Source organism: Sander lucioperca, chromosome 17 (assembly GCF_008315115.2).
Source record: "Sander lucioperca isolate FBNREF2018 chromosome 17, SLUC_FBN_1.2, whole genome shotgun sequence".
Taxonomy (NCBI): Eukaryota; Metazoa; Chordata; class Actinopteri; order Perciformes; family Percidae; genus Sander; species Sander lucioperca.
The window spans coordinates 14,393,725-14,408,164 of NC_050189.1; the positions used below are offsets into that span (position 1 = coordinate 14,393,725).

The following is a 14,440-nucleotide window of genomic DNA, read 5'->3' on the forward strand; positions in this document are numbered from 1 at the left end:
CAACCTGAGAAACTTTTTCATTTTCTTACCGAGAAATAGCGCACGCCCACTGGATCCTGGAGGAGGCGTTCAAAGCAGGCGGCCCAGCTGGCCACGCGCTGCTCCGAAACCCCTCGCAGGCTGCCTGCTCCTGGAAGACTGCCATTACTGTTCAGGCTGCTCTGGCTGCAGCATCCCTGCAACTGGACTCCACTATAGTCTGCATGATGGAGAGAGCAAAATGCAAGGGGTTAGAAGGCTCTAATGTTAAAGGGTAATTCCAGCCAGAGGGAATGTTAGAGCCATTCTCCCATGTGCCCTTTCAACCTTCCAAATATTCCTGCAGATTTGAGCATTTTTGTGTGCTTTTCTTCCTCATGACAATTTTACCTTTTTGAGAGTTAAAGGACAATTCCGGTGCAAAATGAACCTAGAGGTTAACAGATATGTGTACCCACTCGATCGTTCTCTGGGACATGTTTTCATGCTAATCGAATGCGATTGTAGCTTGAAACAAGCTAGCGTGGACCACCGATTAGCTTACAATGCTAGTATTTGGGGCACAGGGAAAGTAAATCTCTATTTTATACCACTAAAAAGGCTCAAAATATCACCGCGCTTCAACGGTAGCAAAATGAGGGTCCCTAAATGTTAACCGAAGCATTGAGAACTTTGTAAGTGTACAGACAGTTTATTAAAAAGATAGTTTAGAAAGACAGAAGTTCCCAAGACGGCGGCCGCCTGTATACGAGAACGCGACTGTCTTTATAAGTGGTGATATTTTGAGCCTTTTTAGTGGTATAAATAGCGATTTGTTTTTACTTTCCCTGTGCCCCAAATACTAGCGTTGTAAGCTAATCAGCGGTCCGTGCTAGCTTGTGTCAAGCTACCAACACATTTGATTAGCATGAAAACATGTCCCAGAGAACGATCGAGTGGGTACACATCGCTTACTAATCCCTAGGTTTGTTTTGCGCCGGAATTGTCCTTTAATTCAATTTATGGAGGAGAACCGAGCTTTTATAAATATGTTCCTAGACATCCTTAAAGAAACCATAAAGAAAACATATCTTGTATTGGTACACATCCTGAAAAGGGCCTCACAAAAGTAGACATGTCTATGATTTTTGGTAAACGTGTAGACCAGAAAGCACAATAAACAGCACATTTTTAACATAGGAACAACATCAGATTCGGGTCTAGTGCTAATTTAACTAAGTCAACAACTACACCTAAAAATCTCACTACAATCTTTTCAACAAAATTTCCTCAAGAGTACATGTTTGGCTTTTGGAAATTGCAGGAAAACGAGAAAAACAAATATATTTTGAGCAATTTAATGAAAGTCTTGATCCTGTTAGAGTTAAGAGAGAATAAGGTGTCATGAAATTATATGGCACAATGGGGAGGGCAAAAGGTGCCCTCTTAGAAATAAAATGTCTCCAGAATCCATTTTATTTCTATGGGTGCCTTATATCTGCACCAAACATAAATATACAAACAGAAAATAAAGAAGGTAAAGGTCAAGGGTCAAGATTTGAAAGGAAAGCTAAAGGCTTTTTGCTGTACCCTTTGCTACACCTCTCACCAGTTAATGTGACACAATAAGTGTAATGTCAAAGTTCAAATGTGTTACGTGGAAAGCGTGGAGCACAAAGCTAACAGATCTGTTTACATTCGAAGACAGCAGATGTCACTCAGTTGGTCTGAGAGGAGCAAAGAGGGGGCAGCGAGGAGAAGGGGCAGAATAAAAGAAGAAGAAAGACAGGAGACATGGCTGATTAAAGAGACACAAAGAGAGAGACAGAGTCTGTAAGGATCCGGGAGCTGCTAGTCAACTAGAGTGGGGGCTTCGGCACCCATAGTACCTGCTATCATGGCAGCAGATGGCCACTTTAGAGCTGTGGGCCGGGCAGGCAGGAAGCGCACAGTCAAAACAAAAGGGTCACAGTGAGATTTGTTACAGATACATAGCTGTGGTCATTCTGCTGAGAGTCAACTGGGTGGCGTGGGCAACTGGTATTAACAGAATTTATCTTTGCTGTTGAGAACAGAAACGTTAGCTTGGTCAAGTAAGGTACAGTGCTGCATATCTTCATCTTACCAATACGCCTGCACAGAAATAGGGTGGATTTACAAATAGGTGTAGTTCAACTGTGGTGAAATAAAAGTCCTGTAAATAGTATATGACGTCACAAACAGCCTTACAGGGAGGTCTATCAGATTATTACTAAGGTGGCCTCTACATGACCTTATAACACATACAGTACATCCTAGTATATTAGAAATCATTCCAACTGACTGAGAAGATGTGTCAATAAAATTGCATAGGTATTACGTTAAATATTACAATCTGAGTAGTCTCGCATTGCCAGACCCTCCTCCACAGCGCTGCAAAGGAGGGTCTGGCTAGTCCACACAGCATTCTGGGAGGGGAGAGAAGCATGCTCTGATTTACTGGCATGTCTTTAAACCAATCACAATTGTCATGGTGTGGCTGCCAAAAAGCCTCTGGAAGCAACTTGTTTGGTGGAACGTATGTACGTTCAAAAGTTGTTTTAGTCGTGCAACAGAAAACTCAGATTGGACAGATGGTCTAGCTAGCTGTCTGGATTTACCCTGCAGAGATCTGAGGAGCAGTTAACCATAGTCCTCATAAATTGGCCGGAGTTTAAAATTCCAACACAAAGAAAGCAGAAGGTAACGGACATCCAGCCGAAAAGAAGGACATACGGCATTATTAAGAAGGACATTAGAAACTGAGGGATTGGTTGTTGTTTTTTTACAATAAGCCCAAATGGCTGTTTTTTTCCCTGTGCCATCAAAAGTCCCTTTCTAAAGTTTGCTGACAAGCCATTTGTTTGTACTTGGTTTAATGCATTAGGACAGAGGCTTTGGGAGACGTGTTTACCACAATGTGTGCTGTTCAGGTAATGAGATGGCTTTAGAAAGCAAACAGCTGTGTATGTCTGATGCACATCCACAGTGAAAGGAGCTGCACTCCTCACCGCAGCCTCGGTCAGCCTGTTAGCAAATGTTATTGAAAACTGCTATGAAAGGGAGGACCAGAAAGCATCCACGCTAGCCCTGACTGTAACCCAAAACACTCAGCAAACCTTTGTTAACGAGGCATGCTGCCTACAGTGACTACATCATCCTCGCTAAGTGTTTTTATTAGACCATTTTATTGAGCAACTACAAAGTTCTGTGTTAAGGGTGGAGCAGAAAATGAGAAATAAAAGCGCAGACACTGACTAAGCTGGACAAAGCACTGCAAGCTGGACAAGATCAAAAAGTGTTACTGGGTTAGTAAAAAGTGATGATAAAGAAGAAGCCTTTGATTCTTGTTACTCTTGTGATTTAATTCAGAGTTTCACTTACATAGCTGACATTATTTTCTACATTTCATATAAAATGTTCAGATGTTTTATTTTTCTTACAGAATAGTGTTTAAAAGTAGCAATAAAGGAATTGTACTCACCACCATCTGAAGAAGCAGCAGACTGAAAGAGAACAAAGAGAGACATGAGTGAGAGGCTGCCCTCATGACCTCCTGTGCTGCCTGAGACCAGAGACTGAAGATAGCAGTGTCTCTTCAGGCATCCCACCAGTCGCTCTGAGGTGTGTGTCTTTGTGATTTGTAAGTGTGAGAGAGTGTGTGTTTGTGTGTGCTACTAGGAAAGGGTTGGATCTTGGGTCCTTACACAAGACCATTAATTTTTAAGTGGGTGGACCCCAGGCCTCTACCGCATACAGCTGTTCACACCTCCACACCAGGACCCACCCTTCACCCTTCACCCTTCATCTCACTCACACACACTCACACACACTCACACACACTCACACACACACACACACACACACACACACACACACACACACACACACACACACACACACACACATTCCTGCATACACAAAGATCAGAGCTCATCAATGCAGGGCTACTTGAGAAGCCATCACTGGCCATAATGGTCCTCTTTTCACTTGCTAATTCAAGGAACAAGTGGTGTATGCATGTGTAGATGCCCCTGAATAAAAGGCAAACAGCAAAAGCACCCCTGGTGGGTCATGGAAATTTCACGGCGACAACTTTCTATAATTGTGTGCAATTATAGCCAAGGACTAAATCTAAATTAAACACCACACATGTCTGATGAAAGATCAACAAATATTCATTTGACAATACTTCTATCTGAAATCACTGCCTCAGCATTGGGCTTCTCTAAAACCGGTTAGCATAATTTTGGTTTGGCTAATAAAGAGAGATTAGTAGCCCAAACTGTAAAGGTGCTGTCCCAAATATATTTAAATGCAGGGGAGGATATGAGAGGCGCATCTTAGGGATTGGTCCAAGAACACTCGAAAAATCGGTGCGTTGGAGGATTCATCTGAAAAGGGGAGACTATTTCCAGAAGAGTGTTTTCTGAGCTGCCACTTCAAAGTGTGAATATCCAAGGCTGATAATACGTCTAAACAAGGCTCTTATTACCAGGCTGGTGCCTTGGTTTAAGCAGTACATATAGTTTGTACTTTGGTGAAATTGCATAATATTGGACTATAAAGCTGCAATATTAGAGAACAATGAAAACAAACAGAAATGATGCACCCTGATGAGACAGGATAAGTGATTTTCCTGTCTGATTTTATTCACAATATCATTTCTAAATTGGCTGTGGATTTAATTAGTAGTTTTCAGCTTGATCGATCAGCCATAGAACAAGCTCAGACATATTGAGGACTGGCCCATTCTTTTTAGTTTTTGTTGTTGTTATGCAAGTGATCGTCTGAAGGCAGGGGATGTAACCGCGGTCATGTGCACTGACGTGACGCTTCGTTCTATTTTGGGAGTGACCACATGTAAAAGCTCTATCAGACATCGACCACTAAACCACTAATTGTCTGTCACAGTCTCTTTACAACTCTGCTGCTGCTGGGTCCAACCCCATATAGTCAACACCCAAAAGCCACCCCTTCTGTGGTGGCTAGCATGTGTACAGTAATCATGGGCGGGTAGGATGAGGACCAACACGAAGCTGAAACAGAAGAGAGAGAAAAGAGAGAACACCCACTCCATCTGTCTGTCCCTTTGGGTCTAAAAACAGCTCAACCTCAGACCTTAAATATATAGAGTGCGGCTCATTTTAAAGAACGAGACAGACATCAGACAATGTGACGTAAACTTCGGTTTTGGACAAACACGAGGTCTCCAGGCTGAAACTTTAAAACTGTGAATTGGTGTATTCACTACTATCCGTTCTTTGAGAGTCAACACTACTTTTAAAACATATACATAGAGAGATTTTTCTTCTGAAGGTGACAAATATGATGACATCCACTTCTTTTAAGTTGAACTTCCTCTTATTCCCAGACATGTGATACGAGTGGGAGAGTTACAATAAATCATAATGAATCTCTTGACACACAGTTGATGTAATATACCGTATCATCTTTTAAAGCATGCTCGTGTCAGAGGACAATTATGTTGATGACAAATATGATATTGATGACAAAGTTGCGTAAGCAGGCTGAAGCGTCTAAACGAATGCAAAATCTTGCTGCTAGTGTGACCAGCTGCAACACATCATTTATTAGATTTACTTCAAATTCTTATTATACTTATTATTTTTTTCAAATAATAGATTATTTTTGGGCAATAAAATAACAAGTTTATTGAGTCTAATGTAACCTGTTCAAAATGGCTTGTTTTGTCCAAACCCAAACTCAGTTTACAATTATATAAAACTGAGAAAAATAGCAAATCTCCACATTTGAGAAGCTGGAAACAACAAATATTTGTGTTTTTTTGCATGGACGACCTTAATCATAAATGCATTATCAAAATTATTGTCGGCAATAATTTGTTGATCAACTAATCAAGGACTTTCAAGTAAAAACGACATCACGGTCACACGTCACACTTGTAAAAGTTGACCAGGTAGGGCTGACAAATATGCAGAGGGTGGTGTGTGTATGTTTGTTTGTATGAGGCTGCAGGGGTTAGACCACACACACCACTTGTTATTACTTCCTTGCCCACAAGTCCCCTACAAGAAGTGATGAGCCAGGAACACCATTACCTCTTGTCAACACACTCCCTTCCTGTATGGACACCTCTGGTGACGAGCTGGTCCACCATGGGTGGCTCTGCGGTACTCCAGCAACTCTTTGATCCTTTTCATATAAGGAGAGATCCCATTTCCCAGCTGGAATCCCTCTGAAAGCTGTCCACGTTAGGTTGTTATCAAGCAAATGGACAAAATCCCAATTCAAGTCACAGCGAGTAGCCTGGCTTCAAACAGAGCAGGATTTGGCTCCAGTTGGAAAACGCTCTCCCAGCTTTACTATGGCACGCCATACAGTCTGGCATCCCGAGACACCACACATACTGAAGGAACGTAGATGATCCCACCAAGACAGGTTTATGTGTGATCTGAGGTGAGTCACCACGACAAAAATACACTTTGACCGGTTAAATCAGTTGAAGGATAAGCCATACTCACACAAATGTCAATACCACCCATTAACACCTCTCACAGAGTATTTCTGATCTTTTAAGAAGTGATTTCTTTTATCTTTTGGGCTTGTTTAGGCATGTTCCTGCCCTCAAAAACTGGGTTGAGATGTATTCTGCTCAACACTTCCCCACAGTTAAATAAAAAAAAAAACTTCTAAACTTTTACACAAGTCAAAGCTGATTCTAGCACCCCGCAAACAAACACCCAAGAGTCCCCGCCGCTTCAAACAGCTGTTCTGAGTGAGAGAGAGACAAGCGACAAAGAGGGAGATTAATGAGAAAAGCAGCTGACTGAACGAAAGGAGTCTCCCCGCTTCATACAGAGGAGGAATAGGAGGCTCGCTCGGCAAACCACAGTTTACTTACAGTGTTGAAGTTCCAGGTCCTCTTGAAGGAAAGTCTCTTTTTGAGACTCATTGTTCCCTAGTCTGCTACGCCAGCAGCACACAGACAGATTATGTGTGTGTGTGTGTGAACGCATACCTGAACATTCTCCACCCAAAACTCTGCAAACCATGTCTGTACAAGTCGGAGAGAGGGGAAGAGAGGGAGGGAGGGAGGGAGAGAGAGAGAGAGAGAGAGAGAGAGAGAGGCAGAAATTTGACAAGGTACTGGACAGAAAGAGAGAAGAGGAGGGTGAGAAGAAGGAAAGAAAGATTTCCTTACTCCGCAGCTGTTGCCATGGCAATACGCCCGCCAATACATACAGCCTCTGCCATAGTGGCAGGAAGGAATCAGATGAATTAACCCACTCTTTATTCCCCTCACAAAAACACACACACTGGCCATGTCAAAACCACATTGGCCTTCCCCCCTCTTTTGTTTCCAGTTGGGGCACTCTCTCTTTACTTGAAAGAGAGAAGAAATACCCAGTCATTTTAAATGGAAACCAGATGAATTTTGTTTAATCAAAACAAAAGTTTGGTAGCACACAAGCTGAACTCTGAGCTTCATTATCCGCTGTCACAGAGTACCATTCTTACTCTTTCACAGTTAATCACGTCAATTGGTGTTTTCTGCGAGCAATTTAGCTCATGTACCAGCAAAAGAAAATTGGGTTATATTCTGGCATCACTCCTGGTCTCCGATGCAGCACTGTGCCTCCACATTTCTGGCAAATCTCTACAGCATGCCCACTGTTTTTGGACAGACTATTATTCCTAAAACATTGGTGGCTTTTTCGGAGGTTTTCCCGTGGCACACGATCTAGCATTCTTTGGACTTAATTCTGCCGTAAATAATAGACGTGACACAGTGTTTAATAACAGCGTGGCTTTCATGGTAGATTTGTCCTGTTTAATTGGATTTTCACATGGTCTATCACATTGGAAACTGGAGGTTTTTCCCATATGTGCATGGCTATGTTGATGATTCGAAAAAAGAAGGAGGGACAGAAAAGGCTTCAGTATGCTTCAAACACACTAGGTTTTACAATGTGTCCAAAGTAGAGCTGGGCAATATATCGATATTATATCGATATCGTGATATGAGACTAGATATCGTCTTAGATTTTGGATATCGTAATATCGTAATATGGCATAAGTGTTGTCTTTTCCTGGTTTTAAAGGCTGCATTACAGTAAAGTGATGTCATTTTCTGAACTTACCAGACTGTTGTAAGTGTTCTATTATTTGCCTTTACCCACTTAGTCATTATATCCACATTACGGATGATTATTTATCAAAAATCTCATTAAGTAAATATTTTGTGAAAGCACCAATAGTCAACACTACAACATCGTTGCGGTATCGATATCGAGGTATTTGGTCAAAAATATTGTGATATTTGATTTTCTCCGTATCGCCCAGCCCTAGTCCAAAGGTACTGAATATAAGATAAAACAACGCACGCTGGACAGCCTCTCTTCAAAGGCTTTCCTTTGTTGCATCCAGTTACACACACAAAAAGTGTCAGAAGTGTGAATATATGGAGCTAGAACAGTGACAGTAACCTGCGGTATTGAAAATAAAAATTGGCATTGAAACAACAAATATTGGCACTGAAAAATGTTGAACTGAAATATAAAACACAAACATGAAAAAGTTTTCACGATGCTATTATTTTATTTCACTTTGACATTTATTTTGTATTATGATAGGTTTATGGGTAATTTGCATACTGGCAAGAGACCGCACCTCCACAGGAATCCTCACAGATGTGTTAGAACCGCATATCTGCAATGGCTTCCACAAGTTCACCTGGAACCTCCATAGTCTGTTTTATCTATTTAAAAAAAAAATTCACATAGAAGCGGGCTGGTTTAGTGTTAACTTTTAATGTAAGCTGTGCTGTTTTGGCAGAGGTTAGCTGAACGAGTGCTAACGCTAGCTAATACCACATCAGCTAGCCCACTTGGGGTTTAAAGTGATATTAATAGTGCACTGATTGAGTTTTGGTATTTATCTTGTAGGGTGGAGCGCTTGTGCCATGATGTGTCAGTCTTTAAGAGGATTGCTTGCTAGATCCCTCCATCAGTCTGCATTTATTTTGTATACCCACTATATATATTTGTACCACGTCTCCAGTGGGACCTTGACACTTTCCCAGACTTCTCCAGGACCCTGTGCAGCTTAAACATGTTCAATTAAACCTTTTTTAATTTTGTTTTGGATATTTATTATGTAAATTAAATGCACACCTAAAGTGCACAAAAAAAAAGTGTAATTGTTTTGTGAAGTATTCTAAAAGCAACTGCAGAGTCTTTTAACATTACTTGTCAATTACAGGATATACAAGATTTTTCTTGGAGGGGGACCATGACATAGAGACAGAAGAGTCTGCCAGTGGAGTAATTTTACCACCCATCCAATGCCCTCTGGGGCCACAGACTATGGCGGAACTGAGGGCAGCCATTAACCGTATGACTCCCTCCGAGGACAATAGCGGATAGCTTTACAAGACTGCACTTAACTATGTGATGCTTCACACATACACAATGGCAGGATAACACAGGAAAATAATTTTGTTATTTTAACATGACAAATACCACTTTATATGTAATACTGATTTTAATCCTAAACAGTTTTTGAAATTATATGCATTTACAGTACATGGACTCCAGCAAAACAGTTAAAGCTGTACCGTTTCAATGAATAACAAATACATATATTCAAGTAAGAATTTGACTCTATATTGCATAACAAATTACAGTAAATACAATGATAATGCATATGAGGGTTAATGTCTACTGGCCTGTGCAAAAGGGTACAAGTCCCATTTCATGACTTAAAACAGTGTAAGTGTAAAACACTGTGAAAGTGTAAATAGTCAAAATTCACAGGCTGACGTTGCAGAAATTCATGAAGCCTTCTCAGCAGTCTCTCCATAAATTGCCTCCCAGTCGAAGATGACTGTAATTATACACAATTTAGTGAAATCGGATGAGAAATGTAAAAGTTATGCCTTTAATCCAGAAATACTACAGAAATACTTGTTTTTGTTTACAGGCAAGTTTATACATTGATGTCCAAGTAAACCATTAACCAATACTATTTTTGACCGATTAACACTATCAGTTAAACAGTTAAAAAATATTGTTAACTGTCATTTTCAGCTAAGGCAGTTTGTCAGTAACTGTGTTTTCCCAGTTTTAGGAGATGTCAGTGAACGTGTTGAGTGTATGATTTGCCTAGAAACATCCCTGACGGAGCAAATGAGAGACGCAAGCAAGTCAAGCCTTGTTGTGCACCAGCAATAACACTGGCATTAGGACTCCTTAAGGACAGGAATTACTGTAACTATAAATACTAGATTATAGAAGATAGATTGACATCCCCGGCGGGAGACTTAGCTACAATTAGCCACAAGTTAGCTGACGTGTGCTAACCTCTGCCAAAACAGCACAGCTTAGGCCTACATTAAAAGTTAACACTGAACCAGCCCACTTCTATGTGGAAAAAAATGGCAGAGATAAACAGACTTACTTGAGATTTGGAGGATCCAGGTGAACTTGTGTAAGCCATTGCAGATATGGGTAATAACACATCTGTGAGGATTCCTGTGAAGGTGCGGTCTCCAAGGGGGTAAGCCTGTCCTTTTTAATGCTACCAAGCCATCACCTCCCGTTAGCATTCCATTGACTGCCATTCATTTGGGCGCGACTTTGACAGTGAATAACATCTGATGCGTTTAAAGACTTTATTTGTCCATTGTTTATTTCTAAAGAAACACGACAATGTATAAAAGGCTCCATTACCTTGTACCTCACGTTATGGCTCCGTAGCAGACGCTTTTGTAAAAATAGGCTAACGATTGTGTCATAACCACACGACTTACTGTCGCACAGTAGAGAAATTACCATATAGTACAGGAGAAGCGCGCAGGCAGTTTCGTCTCACATTAGCTGTTTAAGTGTAATTACTAATGTTGACTAGCATTTTAGTTAGCAATAATTAGCCTGTGCCTATGTTATCTCCTTACATATACCTACGCTCTCCGTCTCTGCAAGATTGGGAATGATTGAGATTTCTCTTGGCACAGCTACCAGAAGACTTCCAACTTTCAGACACGTTGCTCACGTCACATTTACGTCTTCGAGCTCAGTTGGAGGCTGCGCAGTAACGCTCAGCCATCACCGGAAAAGTGCTTCTAATGGCCTTCACTGGTCTCCGTCCAGAGCAACGGGATCTGTTGGTCCATTTTATATATGTCAATGGCGGTCTCTCGCCAGTAGCCTATGCAAATTACCCGTAAACCACGCCCTCTTTGTCCCTCCCCTCTACGCCAAAACAGTGACAGAAAGTTGAAACTGAAAACTAGTGACATTGTAAAAATTCTGACAGCGTAAAAAACAAACTGTCAATGAAAAAAGACAGACATCAAGAAAAAATGTAGATTGACATTGAAAAACCTATCATAATGCAAAAAAAAATGTCAAAGTGAAATAAAATAACAGCATTGTGAGATTATAACTTTTTGATGTTTGTGTTTTATATTTCAGTTCAACATTTTTCAGTGCCAATATTTGTTGTTTCAATGCCAATTTTTGTTTTCAATACCACAGGTTACTGTCACTGTTCTAGCTCCATATGAAGATTGAAAAAAAGAGATGTTGAGATCGAAGATCAACTTCTGAATACTTCACCACCTTTGCACACCCATTGGCCTAGTGAGCACGACTGTGAAATTGTAGATCTTAGAAAGTTAGAAAAAATTGTCAGACACAACCTTCCCAAATCTGCCATCGGTCAGTCTCAATTACTTGAAGGGAGCGCGTTGTTTGCCGCAGAGCTAAAGTTCACCAGATGAGGACTTCATTTGACGCATACTGACGCCTCAAGAAAGAGAAAGAAGCTGTGTTCTATTTTACAGTATATACTACTTCAAACTGATTTTTTTTTAGTACATCTCAACTTCATTTTTGATTGTGCTTTTGATGGACACTAATGTCCCACAATGTAAAACACAAAATTGATAGACGAGCTACTCATAGCTGAAAAAAAAAAACTAATTGCAAAAAGGGTTGATACAGCTCCAGGAACATCTCAAAAATATAAAATAAAGTATTAAATCTCTTGTTTTCTCTTTCCAAATTTAAATTGGCAGTTGCTCTCCAAAGCAGTTGATGTTCACCTGTGCACGTGTTTCATTTCCTGTTTGTACAAATCGGGACATTGATTTAAAACACTCTGCTATTCAGATAATAATATAATGTACATGTTATGCAAGAATTGCAAGACAGAATTTCATGTGCAGATAAAATCAGCCGTGCAGTAATTAGAAGCTATTCTTGGTGCTAAGCTGAGTCATTCATAACTGTGGTCACAAAATCACAGGATACTCAACAGTCTACTACAGCCCTTCAGGTCTACTTTTGCCCTTTGTGTTCACTGCAGCCAGGTGATCTACAAGCACATAACAAGAGCAAAATCATGGAACTCTTCAAACCAAAATGCCCTCAGGAAAAGCATTTTTCTATGTCTTGCTTCAGTTTTGTTTACCGAAGAGTCTGCTGCCACAAAGTAAATAGCCTTCACGTGCGTTCTGAGCCTCCACTTGATTTAATCAATTTGTAAAGCTTTTCTGAAGAGGCCTTACAGCGACAGCGAGCACTGCTTGTCACAAGACATAACTAATTGCATGTCAAGTTCTCCACCAGGCAATCTATAGCAATGACAGAAATGTATCTCGGCCTGCTATCTGTGGCAGAGGACAAACTATTCCCTGACAATAACATCAAGAGAGAGCCTTGTATGGAGGCAACTTCCTTTTGAGAGAGAAAGGGGCGAGGGTGTGGTGACTGATAAGATGGAAAAGCCATTTCTTTCCCAACCAAGCAAGGAGTGTGGTGGGGGGGCGGGGGGGAGAGAGAGAGAGACTGGTTTAGAGAATTATGAAATTCCTCTGACAATATGTGTCTAAGTGATAGTGTAGACAGACAGCCGGCTGGGTAATTTTAGGAGGTTAAAGAAGGATCCAGTGTTTTTACTGTGGGAAATCTTGTCACAGCAAATCTGCCAGACACTCTATTACATTAGCAAGGATCTGATGAGGTCAGCATAATTATGTGACGCTAGGGGGCCAGAAATGGTAAACAACATGAACACAATTAGCCTCCCCTTAGATTTCCTATCTGCATTATGTCCATAGATCAAGGGCTGTGAAACTCTATATCGAGTCACTTCAGACAACGTATTTTCATAGCATATCTTAATATGCGACTTACGGTCACGCTCTGTTTAGAAATCCTATTTTTGCCATGAGAGAGCCTCAGAAATGATGCCAGTGGAGTAATTCAACTTCACTTATGATCTAATTTAGTTTCACATGTTCTGGGATATAACTTAATTTGATTTTGATTTTTTTTTATAAAAAAGGTGACCGTAGAAGACATGATTTGGGCATTTGGGGTTTCATTTTTAAACAAAGTGTAACGGTGTTATTGCTATTGCAAAACAAAACATAAAAAAAGATTTGTCTCATGGAAAAATCTAAATTAAGAGAATCCACCTTTCACAAGTGCTTCGGCAACGGGATTTATTTCCTCCTAAATTTAGCCAAATCTCTATATATTTTTTCTTAAATCTTACAAACAAACAGATACAGGGGGGGGAAGAAACAAAGGTCATTATCTTACCCAACTAGCATTGTAGATATTGATATAGAAAAGAATTTAAGGCTCAGATAAACCATAAGAATTTTCCCACAGTGTATAAATTCAGATGTAAAATCTTGTCCTGTTATCAATGAAAACAGAAGAGACTATATTCCACAATATAAATGGAAAGCCAACACTTTGTGATTCAACCATGAGTATAATCTAAACACTAATCTGTGGGGGTTCTTTTAAACAAATAAACAAAGATCTTCAATCAAACATTGATGCTGGGTGGATACATGTCGGGCCCACGGCTCTGAGCCATGAGGGTCCAGACTTGTGCCGAGGCATCTTTTAAGTGTAATCCCCCTCAGCTAACAAATGGGTTGAAGACACTGGTGATTTGCATGTAAACAGAGTCCATCGCCACAATGTGATTCTTCTCTTAATCCCCTTGATCGGCAGTAATCTACTGCCGGTTCCCCAACTCCAACTGGTTAGCCACAGCAGATGGGTACGGCTCTGCTCCAATCTGGTTTAAAGTGGCATTAGTATGATTTGTGCAGTGCTGCCGGTGTGCATGTGTGTGTTCACCACTTGTTGCTGATAAAAAAAAGCTGAAAGGAGTAGTAGCATTCCTCTGGTTGGAGACGTTTACCTTTTTCCCTCTGCTGCCCTACTTCTCGCAGAATTCAGGAATGTGGCGCTTTAACCAATATCAGAATTTGTCTTTCCCAACTTATGCCGACAATGTAAATTCTGATCTTCTTAACTCGGCCTAAACCTGTACAGCCCATGGCACTGGACCTGTAGCTTACTGTGAAGCCTAAAAGCATGCCAGGATACATGTCGTTAACTTCCTTTGTTGTTGTAATATCTATGTTTATTGCATTGAAGTAACAAAATGG

At 40.6% G+C, this 14,440-nt stretch overlaps 1 protein-coding gene across 4 annotated transcripts in view; it reads right to left on the reverse strand.

Annotated features, from left to right (window-relative positions):
• The window catches only part of LOC116049014 (regulator of G-protein signaling 12-like), a 44,894-nt gene that overhangs the window by 16,403 nt on the left and 14,051 nt on the right, over positions 1-14,440 (reverse strand). For 2 of the 4 annotated variants that reach the window (XM_035993776.1, XM_035993775.1), the window contains exons 4-6: positions 3,461-3,482; positions 1,848-1,880; positions 30-199 (exon numbers count right to left, since the gene is read on the reverse strand). In XM_035993776.1, coding sequence (XP_035849669.1) covers positions 30-199; positions 1,848-1,880; positions 3,461-3,482 — 225 coding nt within the window. The remainder of the gene's footprint in view (positions 1-29; positions 200-1,847; positions 1,881-3,460; positions 3,483-14,440) is intronic. The other 2 variants (XM_035993777.1, XM_031298366.2) reach the window with 1 other exon arrangement.